The 14702-nt window shown below is 57.3% G+C and overlaps 2 protein-coding genes across 2 annotated transcripts in view; both read right to left on the bottom strand.

Moving 5' to 3' along the window:
• cytl1 (cytokine like 1) overlaps positions 1-14702 on the bottom strand; it is a 107263-nt gene that overhangs the window by 90702 nt on the left and 1859 nt on the right. The window lies entirely within an intron of this gene.
• LOC140372712 (uncharacterized) lies at positions 3127-9805 on the bottom strand. Its single transcript, XM_072459816.1, has 2 exons — positions 8639-9805; positions 3127-8578 (listed from the first exon to the last, which is right to left on the bottom strand). Exons 1-2 carry the CDS (start codon positions 9803-9805, stop codon positions 7895-7897), a joined length of 1851 nt encoding a protein of 616 aa, XP_072315917.1. The 3' UTR covers positions 3127-7894.

A 14702-nucleotide genomic window follows, 5' to 3' on the forward strand; every position in this document is an offset into this window, starting at 1 on the left:
CCTCCTCACACCTCCTCCTCACACTCCTCCTCACACACTCCTCCTCACACTCCTCCTCACACTCCTCTCTCACACTCCTCCTCACACTCCTCCTCACACACTCCTCCTCACACTCCTCCTCTCACACTCCTCCTCACACACTCCTCCTCACACTCTCCTCCTCACACTCCTCCTCTCACACTCCTCCTCACACACTCCTCCTCACACTCCTCCTCACACTCCTCACACACTCCTCCTCACACACTCCTCCTCACACCACCTCCTCACACACTCCTCTCACACTCCTCCTCACACACTCCTCCTCACACACTCCTCCTCACACACTCCTCCTCACACTCCTCCTCACACACTCCTCACACACTCCTCCTCACACACTCCTCCTCACACTCCTCCTCACACACTCCTCCTCACACTCCTCCTCACACACTCCTCCTCACACTCCTCCTCACACTCCTCACACTCTCCTCCATCCTCCTCCTCACACTCCACTCACACTCCTCCTCACACACTCCTCCTCACACTCCTCCTCACACACTCCTCCTCCACACTCCTCACACACTCCTCACACACTCCTCCTCACACTCCTCCTCACACTCCTCCTCACACACTCCTCCTCACACACTCCTCCTCACACACTCCTCCTCACACTCCTCCTCACACACTCCTCCTCACACACTCCTCCACACACTCCTCCTCACACACTCCTCCTCACACTCCTCCTCACACACTCCCCTCACCCTACCCTCACACACTCCTCCTCACACTCCTCCTCACACTCCTCCTCACACACTCCTCCTCACACACTCCTCTCACACTCCTCCTCACACACTCCTCCACACACTCCTCCTCACACACTCCTCCTCACACACCTCCTCACACACTCCTCCTCACACACTCCTCACTCACTCCCACACTCCTCCTCACACACTCCTCCTCACACTCCTCCTCACACACTCCTCCTCACACACTCCTCCTCAACACTCCTCCTCACACACTCCTCCCTCACCTCCTCACCTCCTCACACTCCTCCTCACACACTCCTCCTCACACTCCTCCTCACACACTCCTCACACTCCTCCTCACACACCCCTCACACACTCCTCACACACTCTCCCACACACCTCCAACACACTCACTCCTCCTCACACACTCCTCCTCTCACACTCCTCCTCACACACCCTCCTCACAAACCTCCTCACCACTCCTCCTCACACACTCCTCCTCACACTCCTCCTCACACTCCTCCTCACACACTCCTCCTCACACACTCCTCCTCACACTCCTCCTCACACTCTCCTCTCACACTCCTCCTCACACACTCCTCCTCCTCACACTCCTCCTCACACACCCCTCACACACCTCCTCCACACACTCCTCCTCACACACCCTCCTCACACTCCTCCTCACACACCTCCTCACCCTCACACACCTCCTCCCACACTCCTCCTCACACACTCCTCCCACACACTCCTCCTCACACTCCTCCTCACACCCCTCACACACCTCCTCACACACTCCTCCACACCACACTCCCTCCCACACTCCCTCCCACACACTCCTCCTCACACACTCCACCTCACACTCCTCCTCACACACCTCCTCACACACTCCTCCTCACACACTCCACACCCCCACACCCTCCTCCACACTCCTCCACACACACTCCTCCTCACACTCCTCCTCACCTCCTCCTCACACACTCCTCCTCACACTCCTCCACACACTCCTCCACACACTCCTCCTCACACCCTCCTCACACACTCCTCCTCTCACACTCCTCCTCCACACTCCTCCTCACACACTCCTCCTCACACACTCCTCCTCACACTCCTCCTCACACACTCCTCCTCACACTCCTCCTCCACACTCCTCCTCACACTCCCTCACACTCCTCCTCACACACTCCTCCTCACACACTCCTCCTCACACACTCCCCTCACACACTCCCTCCACACACTCCCCTCACACACTCCTCCTCACACACCTCCCCTCACACTCCACCTCACACACCACCTCACACACTCCTCCACACACCTCCTCCTCACACTCCCCACACACCCCCCTCACACACACCTCCTCACACTCCTCCACACACTCCTCCTCACACCCCCTCACACACCCTCCACCACACTCACCTCACACACCTCCACACTCCTCCACACACTCCTCCACTCCCTCACACACTCCTCCTCACACTCCTCCTCACACACTCCTCCACACACCTCCCCCACACTCCTCCCACACACTCCTCCTCACACTCCTCCTCCACACACTCATCCTCACACTCTCCCACACACTCCCTCACACTCCTCCTCACACACTCCTCCTCACACACTCCTCCACACACCCCCTCAACCCCACACACCCTCCTCCACACTCCTCCCACACACTCCTCCTCACACTCCTCCCCACACACCCTCCTCACACACTCCTCCTCACACACTCCCCTCACACACTCCTCTCACACTCCTCCTCACACACCTCCTCACACTCCCTCCACACTCCCCACACACCCTCCTCACCACTCCTCCTCACACACTCCTCCTCACCACTCCTCCTCACACTCCTCCTCACACACTCCTCCTCTCACACTCCTCCTCACACACTCCTCCTCACACACTCCTCCTCACACTCCTCCTCACACACTCCTCTCACACTCCTCCTCACACACTCCTCCTCACACACTCCTCCTCACACACTCCTCCTCACACTCCTCCTCACACACTCCTCCTCACACTCCTCCTCCTCACACTCCTCCTCACACACTCCTCCTCACACACTCCTCCTCACACACTCCTCCCACACTCCTCCTCACACACTCCTCTTCACACTCCTCCTCTCACACTCCTCCTCACACTCCTCCTCACACACTCCTCACACTCCTCCTCACACTCCTCCTCCTCACACTCCTCATCACACTCCTCCTCACACTCCTCCTCACACACTCCTCCTCACACACCTCCTCACACACTCCTCCTCACACTCCTCCTCACACACTCCTCCTCACACACTCCTCCTCACACACTCCTCTTCACACCCTCCTCACACACTCCTCCTCCTCACACTCCCCTCACACACTCCTCACACACTCCTCCTCACACTCCTCCTCACACACTCCTTTCACACTCCTCCTCACACACTCCTCCTCTCACACTCCTCTTCACACTCCTCCTCACACACTCCTCCTCACACTCCTCCTCACACACTCCTCCTCACACTCCTCCTCTTCACACTCCTCCTCACACACTCCTCCTCCTCACTCTCCTCCTCACACACTCCTCCTCACACACTCCTCCTCACACTCCTCCTCACACACTCCTCTTCACACTCCTCCTCACACACTCCTCCTCACACACTCCTCCTCACACACTCCTCCTCACACACTCCTCCTCACACTCCTCCTCACACACTCCTCTTCACACTCCTCCTCACACACTCCTCCTCACACACTCCTCCTCACACTCCTCCTCACACACTCCTCTTCACACTCCTCCTCACACACTCCTCCTCACACACTCCTCCTCACACTCACTCCTCTCACACTCCTCCTCACACACTCCTCCTCACACTCCTCCTCACACACTCCTCCTCTCACACTCCTCTTCACACTCCTCCTCACACACTCCTCCTCACACTCCTCCTCACACACTCCTCCTCACACTCCTCCTCTTCACACTCCTCCTCACACACTCCTCCTCCTCACACTCCTCCTCACACACTCCTCCTCACACACTCCTCCTCACACTCCTCCTCACACACTCCTCTTCACACTCCTCCTCACACACTCCTCCTCACACACTCCTCCTCACACACTCCTCCTCACACTCCTCCTCACACACTCCTCTTCACACTCCTCCTCACACACTCCTCCTCACACACTCCTCCTCACACACTCCTCCTCACACTCCTCCTCACACACTCCTCTTCACACTCCTCCTCACACACTCCTCCTCTTCACACTCCTCCTCACACTCCTCCTCACACTCCTCCCTCTCACACTCCTCCTCACACACTCCTCCTCACACTCCTCCTCACACTCCTCCTCACACACTCCTCCTCACACTCCTCCTCACACACTCCTCCTCACACTCCTCCTCACACACTCCTCCTCACACTCCTCCTCCTCACACTCCTCCTCACACACTCCTCCTCACACACTCCTCCTCACACTCCTCCTCACACTCCTCCTCACACACTCCTCCTCCTCACACTCCTCCTCACACACTCCTCCTCACACACTCCTCACACACTCCTCCTCACACTCCTCACACACTCCTCCTCACACACTCCTCCTCACACACTCCTCCTCACACACTCCTCCTCACACACTCCTCCTCACACACTCCTCCTCACACTCCTCCTCACACACTCCTCCTCACACACTCCTCCTCACACACATGGAACATTACCGTTGTAAATGTGCAAAAGTGCGCACTAAACGAGCGCTTTACATGGGGACGACGACCGCGTATAGAGGGCCCGTCAGTGACCAGGGGCCCGTCAGTGACCAGGGGCCCGTCAGTGACCAGGGACCCGTCAGTGACCAGGGGCCCGTCAGTGACCAGGGGCCCGTCAGTGACCAGGGGCCCGTGAGTGACCAGGGGCCCGTCAGTGACCAGGGGCCCCCGTCAGTGACCAGGGGCCCCCGTCAGTGACCAGGGGCCCCCGTCAGTGACCAGGGGCCCACACCACTCCAGCGCTTTCCAAAAATGTATAGTTTATGATATTTGAAAAATGGCAAACATTGTTTTCGCATGTGAATATAAAACGTTCTTCTTTCTTCTCGGGACCAACCCCTATATTTTCACCAGTGACATTGACGACTCTGTAACTGTGGCTTTCAACATTCTGGCATCTCGTTTTTCCAAAATTCAAAAATGTGTGCGTAGCCGTAGCAATGACAGAAATGTTATTTCAATGGGAAAATTTGAACATGCTGACACTTTATACTTTACACTTTTACAAACTCCTCCAAGGGCGTTAGCCCAAGACCCCCACAATTCAGTGAGACTCATCTTCAGGAGACGACCATTAAAAGTTATCAAATATTTTCTGGAGATTGTGCGGCGCAGCCGCAGAGATTTCCCTTTATGTGTAAATCAAAAGGGAGAAGCAGCGATTATTATGATTATTTTAAATATAGAGGCTATATTGCTGAATCACAATCCTTAAGGGTCTGGGGATCATATCATTTCCTATATTCTGGTGCATTTTAGATGCAATAAAATTGCTCCTTGTGGATCAAATAATACAATAGCGCTGAGTACCCGAGCTAAAAATAGCCATGTGAGGTCACCGCGGCAACAGCGCGTACCCGGAAGTCAGACAATGGAAACTGCGAGGCATCAATTCCCATTGAAAACACATCAAACGACCCAGAATCCACTCACTTGTTCCACAAAGATGGTTAGCAACAAACACTGTTGCTATGGAAGGTGTAAGAGTGATTCTCTCTACGATAAACCTGAAATGACGGGCTTTTGGTTCATAACTTTCCCAAAGCCGACGACGAAAAGGGACAAATGTCACTTGTGGATCCAGGCGTGTGGCAGACCAAAAGAACATTTCCACGTCGGGAAAATTAGGAGGGGCACGGGAGATTGGGGAGGCCATGGAAGAGGAGCCATGGAGGAGGAGCCATGGAGGAGGAGCCTTGGAGGAGGAGCCATGGAGGAGGACTATTGGTCGGCCCCAAAGAAATTCTACCAAACCGTCCGGCGCCTCAGGAGGAGGAAGCAGTGCTTCACCAACACGTTTACGGTGTGGGTGGAGGCCTGCTGACCTCGACTGGGGATGTCGTCGGACGGTGGAAGGACTTCGAGAATCTCCTTAATCCCATCGTCACGTCTTCTGAAGAGGAATCAGAGACTGAGGACTCAGGGGCTGACACGCCCATCACCCAAGCTGAAGTCACTGAGGTTGTAGGCAAACTTCTCAGTGGCTCCGGAGGTGGATGAGATCCTGAGGACCTAAAGTCTCTGGATGTTGTAGGACTGTCTTGGGGACCTGGCAGACCGGGGTGGTGGTCCCTTTGTTCAAGAAGGGGGACCGGAGGGTGTGTTCCACCTACAGAGGGATCACACTCCTCAGCCTCCCATAAGGTCTATTCCAGGTCCTGGAGGAGAATCCGACCGATAGTCGAACCTCAGAGGAGCAGGTTTAGATCCTGGTCGTGGAACACTGGACCAGCTCTAGACCCTCCATCGGGTGCTCGAGGGTTCATGGGAGTTTGCCCAACCAGTCCACATGTGTTTTGTGGATCTGGAGAAGGCTTTCGACCGTGTCCCTCGGGGTGTCCTTTGGGGGGTGCTCCAGGAGTACGGGGTCCGGGGCCCTTTGCTCAAGGTGTGGTCAGGGGTCGGAGGGTGTGGTCAGGGGTCGGAGGGTGTCCGGTTTGGGGACCACAGGATCTCATCTCTGCTGCAGACGATGTTGTCCTGAGGCTCCATCAAACCCGGACCTGCAACATGCACTGGGACGGTTTGAGTCGAGTGTGAAGCGTCTGGGATGAGAATCAGCTCCAAATCCGAGGCCATGGTTCTCGACCGGAAAAAGGTGTCTTGTCCTCTCCAGGTGGGTGGGGTGTCCTTGCCCCAAGTGGAGGAGTTCAAGTATCTCGGGGTCTTGTTCTCGAGTGAGGGAAGGATGGAGCGTGAGATCGACAGTTGGATCGATGCAGTCGCTGCAGTGATGCAGTCGCTGCATCGACTGTTGTGGTGAAGAAGGAGCTAAGTCCAAAGGCAAAGCTCTGGATTTACCGGTCGCTCTACGTTCTGACCTCACCTATGGTCAGGTGCTTTGGGTAGGTCCCTTAGAGATAAGGTGAGGAGCTCGGCCACACGGGGGGAGCTCGGAGTAGAGCCGCTGCTCCTCCAGCTGAGGTGGCTCGGGCATCTGTTCCGGATGCCTCCTGGGCGCCTCCCTAGGGAGGTGTTTCAGGCATGTCCCACCGGGAAGAGGCCCCGGGGAAGACCCAGGACACGCTGGAGAGACTATGTCTCTCGGCTGGCCTGGGAACACCTCGAGGTCCCCCCGGAGGAGTTAGAGGAAGTGTCTGGGGAGAAGGAAGTCTGGGAGTCCCTGCTCAGACTGCTGCCCCCGCGACCCGGCCCCGGATAAAGCGGCAGAAAATGGATGGATGGACCTACATTTGTTCAAAACACTTTGTAGGAGGACATGGACCAACATCTGACCAGCCTCCTGTCCCAGCAACCGCTTGCAAAGAACAGGTGAGTTAGAGTCATGAACAGGACGATAAATAATAGTGACAGTGAGTGTCAGTGTTGTTTTGGGTCTACTAAATAAAACTGATGTACAGCGTGCGCAGAACACAGTAAACTTATGTCCGGACATAAGTTTACTGTGTTCTGCGCACGCTGTAGAATTAACATCAGTTTTATTTAGTACAAATGCCATGTCGTAATGTTCAAAAATCGGACTTGTTGTAAACCGAGGAGAGAGAGAAGAGTCTAGATGAAGACGCTGTAAGTTCAGCCTTCTTTCCTCTAAAACCACGTCCTCTGCACCATAAACATCGCTTCAACTAGTTCAGATGGTCCTCTACTTTATGCTGTTTCAGCGTCGTTCCTGGGACGTCATCTTCCGTCAATTTGAGTGAGATTATCTGTTGTAGTGACTGTTGTTCTGCCATTTTCACATGTTATTTCCCTGACGGCCTGAGGGGGCTTGAATGTCTGAAACCCCTCCCAGCTGTGCCCCTGATCAGAGTCTGTTAAAAATGTGTCTTGTAGGTTACCATGGAGATGGCGCGCGCATCACCAACTGGCTTTGGAGAGAGTTAGTTTGAAATGATTAGTATTAAGTATATATGTAGGTATATAGGCCTACTGTATGTGTGTCACTGTAAAAGGAACAGTACAAATAGACTATTCTATTACTTCATTTCAAACTGGTCAGGCTTGTGCCCTTTTGTCACCTGGTGTCCCTCTGTCACCTGGTGCCCCTCCTCTATCACCTGGTGTCCCTCCTCTGTCACCTGCTGCCCCTCCTCTATCACCTGGTGTCCCTCTGTCACCTGGTGACCCTCCTCTATCACCTGGTGTCCCTCCTCTGTCACCTGGTGCCCCTCCTCTGTCACCTGGTGCCCTTCCTCTGTCACCTGGTGCCCTTCCTCTGTCACCTGGTGTCTCTCCTCTGTCACCTGGTGCCCTTCCTCTATCACCTGGTGTCTCTCCTCTGTCACCTGCTGCCCTTCCTCTATCACTTGGTGTCCCTCCTCTGTCACCTGGTGCCCCTCCTTTGTCACCTGGTGCCCTTCCTCTGTCACCTGGTGCCCTTCCTCTATCACCTGGTGTCCCTCCTCTGTCACCTGGTGCCCTTCCTCTATCACCTGGTGTCCCTCCTCTATCACCTGGTGCCCCTCCTCTCTCACCTGGTGTCCCTCCTCTATCACCTGGTGCCCCTCCTCTGTCACCTGGTGTCTCTCCTCTGTCACCTGGTGTCCCTCCTCTGTCACCTGGTGCCTCTCCTCTATCACCTGGTGTCCCTCCTCTGTCACCTGCTGCCCCTCCTCTATCACCTGGTGTCCCTCTGTCACCTGGTGCCCCTCCTTTATCACCTGGTACCCCTACTCTGTCACCTGGTGTCCCTCTGTCAACTGGTGCCCCTCCTCTATCACCTGGTGTCCCTCCTCTGTCACCTGGTGCCCCTCCTCTGTCACCTGGTGCCCTTCCTCTGTCACCTGGTGCCCTTCCTCTGTCACCTGGTGTCTCTCCTCTGTCACCTGGTGCCCTTCCTCTATCACCTGGTGTCTCTCCTCTGTCACCTGGTGCCCCTCCTTTGTCACCTGGTGCCCCTCCTCTGTCACCTGGTACCCTTCCTCTATCACCTGGTGTCCCTCCTCTATCACCTGGTGCCCCTCCTCTCTCACCTGGTGTCCCTCCTCTATCACCTGGTGCCCCTCCTCTGTCACCTGGTGTCTCTCCTCTGTCACCTGGTGTCCCTCCTCTGTCACCTGGTGCCCCTCCTCTGTCACCTGGTGCCCCTCTGTCACCTGGTGTCCCCCTTCTATCACCTGGTGTCCCTCCTCTATCACCTGGTGTCTCTCCTCTGTCACCTGGTGCCCTTCCTCTATCACCTGGTGTCCCTCCTCTGTCACCTGGTGCCCCTCCTCTGTCACCTGGTGCCCTTCCTCTGTCACCTGGTGCACCTCCTCTGTCACCTGGTGCCCCTCCTCTGTCACCTGGTGCCCTTCCTCTGTCACCTGGTGCCCTTCCTCTGTCACCTGGTGTCTCTCCTCTGTCACCTGGTGCCCTTCCTCTGACACCTGGTGTCTCTCCTCTGTCACCTGGTGTCTCTCCTCTGTCACCTGGTGCCCTTCCTCTATCACCTGGTGTCCCTCCTCTGTCACCTGGTGCCCTTCCTCTGTCACCTGGTGACCCTCCTCTGTCACCTGGTGTCCCTCTGTCACCTGGTGCCCCTCCTCTGTCACCTGGTGCCCCTCCTCTGTCACCTGGTGCCCCTCCTCTGTCACCTGGTGCCCCTCCTCTGTCACCTGGTGTCCCTCCTCTGTCACTTGGTGTCCCTCTGTCACCTGGTGCCCTTCCTCTATCACCTGGTGCCCCTCCTCTGTCACCTGGTGCCCTTGCTCTGTCACCTGGTGTCCCTCTGTCACCTGGTGCCCTTCCTCTGTCACCTGGTGCCCCTCCTCTGTCACTTGGTGCCCCTCCTCTGTCACCTGGTGCCCCTCCTCTGTCACCTGGTGTCCCTCTGTCACCTGGTGTCCCTCTGTCACCTGGTGTCCCTCTGTCACCTGGTGTCTCTCCTCTGTCACCTGGTGCCCCATCTCTGTCACCTGGTGTCCCTCTGTCACCTGGTGTCCCTCCTCTGTCACCTGGTGTCCCTCTGTCACCTGGTGTCCCTCCTCTGTCACCTGGTGTCCCTCTGTCACCTGGTGTCCCTTTGTCACCTGGTGTCCCTCTGTCACTTGGTGTCTCTCCTCTGTCACCTGGTGTCCCTCTGTCACCTGGTGTCCCTCTGTCACCTGGTGTCTTTCCTCTGTCACCTGGTGTCCGTCTGTCACCTGGTGTCTCTCCTCTGTCACCTGGTGTCCCTCTGTCACCTGGTGTCTCTCCTCTGTCACCTGGTGTCCCTCCTCTGTCACCTGGTGTCTCTCCTCTGTCACCTGGTGTCCCTCTGTCACCTGGTGTCTCTCCTCTGTCACCTGGTGTCCCTCTGTCACCTGGTGTCCCTCTGTCACCTGGTGTCTCTCCTCTGTCACCTGGTGTCCCTCCTCTGTCACCTGGTGTCTCTCCTCTGTCACCTGGTGTCCCTCTGTCACCTGGTGTCCCTCTGTCACCTGGTGTCCGTCTGTCACCTGGTGTCCCTCTGTCACCTGGTGTCTCTCCTCTGTCACCTGGTGTCCCTCTGTCACCTGGTGTCTCTCCTCTGTCACCTGGTGTCCCTCTGTCACCTGGTGTCTCTCCTCTGTCACCTGGTGTCCCTCTGTCACCTGGTGTCCCTCTGTCACCTGCTGTCCCTCTGTCACCTGGTGTCCGTCTGTCACCTGGTGTCCCTCTGTCACCTGGTGTCTCTCCTCTGTCACCTGGTGTCCCTCTGTCACCTGGTGTCCCTCTGTCACCTGGTGTCCCTCTGTCACCTGGTGTCCCTCTGTCACCTGGTGTCTCTCCTCTGTCACCTGGTGTCCCTCCTCTGTCACCTGGTGTCTCTCCTCTGTCACCTGGTGTCCCTCTGTCACCTGGTGTCTCTCCTCTGTCACCTGGTGTCCCTCTGTCACCTGGTGTCCCTCTGTCACCTGGTGTCTCTCCTCTGTCACCTGGTGTCCCTCTGTCACCTGGTGTCTCTCCTCTGTCACCTGGTGTCTCTCCTCTGTCACCTGGTGTCCCTCTGTCACCTGGTGTCCCTCTGTCACCTGGTGTCTCTCCTCTGTCACCTGGTGTCCCTCTGTCACCTGGTGTCCCTCTGTCACCTGGTGTCTCTCCTCTGTCACCTGGTGTCCCTCTGTCACCTGGTGTCCCTCTGTCACCTGGTGTCCCTCTGTCACCTGATGTCCCTCTGTCACCTGGTGTCTCTCCTCTGTCACCTGGTGTCCCTCTGTCACCTGGTGTCCCTCTGTCACCTGGTGTCCCTCTGTCACCTGGTGTCTCTCCTCTGTCACCTGGTGTCCCTCTGCCACCTGGTGTCTCTCCTCTGTCACCTGGTGTCCCTCTGTCACCTGTTGTCTCTCCTCTGTCACCTGGTGTCCCTCTGTCACCTGGTGTCCCTCTGTCACCTGGTGTCTCTCCTCTGTCACCTGGTGTCTCTCCTCTGTCACCTGGTGTCCCTCTGTCACCTGTTGTCTCTCCTCTGTCACCTGGTGTCCCTCTGTCACCTGGTGTCCCTCTGTCACCTGGTGTCTCTCTGTCACCTGGTGTCTCACCTCTGTCACCTGGTGTCCCTCTGTCACCTGGTGTCCCTCTGTCACCTGGTGTCCCTCTGTCACCTGGTGTCTCTCCTCTGTCACCTGGTGTCCCTCTGTCACCTGGTGTCCCTCTGTCACCTGGTGTCTCTCCTCTGTCACCTGGTGTCCCTCTGTCACCTGGTGTCTCTCTGTCACCTGGTGTCTCACCTCTGTCACCTGGTGTCCCTCTGTCACCTGGTGTCCCTCTGTCACCTGGTGTCCCTCTGTCACCTGGTGTCTCTCCTCTGTCACCTGGTGTCCCTCTGTCACCTGGTGTCCCTCTGTCACCTGGTGTCTCTCCTCTGTCACCTGGTGTCTCTCCTCTGTCACCTGGTGTCCCTCTGTCACCTGGTGTCCCTCTGTCACCTGGTGTCCCTCTGTCACCTGGTGTCTCTCCTCTGTCACCTGGTGTCCCTCTGTCACCTGGTGTCCCTCTGTCACCTGGTGTCCCTCTGTCACCTGGTGTCTCTCCTCTGTCACCTGGTGTCCCTCTGTCACCTGGTGTCTCTCCTCTGTCACCTGGTGTCTCTCTGTCACCTGGTGTCTCTCCTCTGTCACCTGGTGTCCCTCTGTCACCTGGTGTCCCTCTGTCACCTGGTGTCCCTCTGTCACCTGGTGTCTCTCCTCTGTCACCTGGTGTCCCTCTGTCACTTGGTGTCTCTCCTCTGTCACCTGGTGTCCCTCTGTCACCTGGTGTCCCTCTGTCACCTGGTGTCTCTCCTCTGTCACCTGGTGTCCCTCTGTCACCTGGTGTCTCTCCTCTGTCACCTGGTGTCCCTCTGTCACCTGGTGTCCCTCTGTCACCTGGTGTCTCTCCTCTGTCACCTGGTGTCCCTCCGTCACCTGGTGTCCCTCTGTCACCTGGTGTCTCTCCTCTGTCACCTGGTGTCTCTCCTCTGTCACCTGGTGTCCCTCTGTCACCTGGTGTCCTTCTGTCACCTGGTGTCCCTCTGTCACCTGGTGTCTCTCCTCTGTCACCTGGTGTCCCTCCGTCACCTGGTGTCCCTCTGTCACCTGGTGTCTCTCCTCTGTCACCTGGTGCCTCTCCTCTGTCACCTGGTGTCCCTCTGTCACCTGGTGTCCCTCTGTCACCTGGTGTCCCTCTGTCACCTGGTGTCTCTCCTCTGTCACCTGGTGTCTCTCCTCTGTCACCTGGTGTCCCTCTGTCACCTGGTGTCTCTCCTCTGTCACCTGGTGTCCCTCTGTCACCTGGTGTCCCTCTGTCACCTGGTGTCCCTCTGTCACCTGGTGTCTCTCCTCTGTCACCTGGTGTCCCTCCGTCACCTGGTGTCCCTCTGTCACCTGGTGTCTCTCCTCTGTCACCTGGTGTCTCTCCTCTGTCACCTGGTGTCCCTCTGTCACCTGGTGTCCCTCTGTCACCTGGTGTCCCTCTGTCACCTGGTGTCTCTCCTCTGTCACCTGGTGTCCCTCCGTCACCTGGTGTCCCTCTGTCACCTGGTGTCTCTCCTCTGTCACCTGGTGTCTCTCCTCTGTCACCTGGTGTCCCTCTGTCACCTGGTGTCCCTCTGTCACCTGGTGTCTCTCCTCTGTCACCTGGTGTCCCTCCGTCACCTGGTGTCCCTCTTTCACCTGGTGTCTCTCCTCTGTCACCTGGTGTCCCTCTGTCACCTGGTGTCCCTCTGTCACCTGGTGTCTCTCCTCTGTCACCTGGTGTCCCTCTGTCACCTGGTGTCCCTCTGTCACCTGGTGTCCCTCTGTCACCTGGTGTCTCTCCTCTGTCACCTGGTGTCCCTCCGTCACCTGGTGTCCCTCTGTCACCTGGTGTCTCTCCTCTGTCACCTGGTGTCTCTCCTCTGTCACCTGGTGTCCCTCTGTCACCTGGTGTCCCTCTGTCACCTGGTGTCTCTCCTCTGTCACCTGGTCTCCCTCTGTCACCTGGTGTCTCTCTTCTGTCACCTGGTGTCCCTCCGTCACCTGGTGTCCCTCTGTCACCTGGTGTCTCTCCTCTGTCACCTGGTGTCCCTCTGTCACCTGGTGTCCCTCTGTCACCTGGTGTCCCTCTGTCACCTGGTGTCTCTCCTCTGTCACCTGGTGTCCCTCTGTCACCTGGTGTCCCTCTGTCACCTGGTGTCTCTCCTCTGTCACCTGGTGTCCCTCTGTCACCTGGTGTCCCTCTGTCACCTGGTGTCCCTCTGTCACCTGGTGTCTCTCCTCTGTCACCTGGTGTCCCTCCGTCACCTGGTGTCCCTCTGTCACCTGGTGTCTCTCCTCTGTCACCTGGTGTCCCTCTGTCACCTGGTGTCCCTCTGTCACCTGGTGTCTCTCCTCTGTCACCTGGTGTCTCTCCTCTGTCACCTGGTGTCCCTCTGTCACCTGGTGTCCCTCTGTCACCTGGTGTCTCTCCTCTGTCACCTGGTGTCCCTCCGTCACCTGGTGTCCCTCTGTCACCTGGTGTCTCTCCTCTGTCACCTGGTGTCCCTCTGTCACCTGGTGTCCCTCTGTCACCTGGTGTCCCTCTGTCACCTGGTGTCTCTCCTCTGTCACCTGGTGTCCCTCTGTCACCTGGTGTCCCTCTGTCACCTGGTGTCTCTCCTCTGTCACCTGGTGTCCCTCTGTCACCTGGTGTCCCTCTGTCACCTGGTGTCTCTCCTCTGTCACCTGGTGTCCCTCCGTCACCTGGTGTCCCTCTGTCACCTGGTGTCTCTCCTCTGTCACCTGGTGTCTCTCCTCTGTCACCTGGTGTCCCTCTGTCACCTGGTGTCCCTCTGTCACCTGGTGTCTCTCCTCTGTCACCTGGTGTCTCTCCTCTGTCACCTGGTGTCCCTCTTTCACCTGGTGTCCCTCTGTCACCTGGTGTCTCTCCTCTGTCACCTGGTGTCCCTCCGTCACCTGGTGTCCCTCTGTCACCTGGTGTCCCTCTGTCACCTGGTGTCCCTCTGTCACCTGGTGTCCCTCTGTCACCTGGTGTCCCTCTGTCACCTGGTGTCTCTCCTCTGTCACCTGGTGTCTCTCCTCTGTCACCTGGTGTCTCTCCTCTGTCACCTGGTGTCCCTCTGTCACCTGGTGTCCCTCTGTCACCTGGTGTCTCTCCTCTGTCACCTGGTGTCTCTCCTCTGTCACCTGGTGTCCCTCTGTCACCTGGCGTCCCTCTGTCACCTGGTGTCTCTCCTCTGTCACCTGGTGTCCCTCCGTCACCTGGTGTCCCTCTGTCACCTGGTGTCCCTCTGTCACCTGGTGTCCCTCTGTCACCTGGTGTCCCTCTGTCACCTGGTGTCTCTCCTCTGTCACCTGGTGTCCCTCTGTCACCTGGTGTCTCTCCTCT

This window comes from Eucyclogobius newberryi, unplaced genomic scaffold (genome assembly GCF_026437365.1).
Source record: "Eucyclogobius newberryi isolate DKJ021-1_F unplaced genomic scaffold, fEucNew1.0.hap1 SCAF_28, whole genome shotgun sequence".
NCBI lineage: Eukaryota > Metazoa > Chordata > Actinopteri > Gobiiformes > Gobiidae > Eucyclogobius > Eucyclogobius newberryi.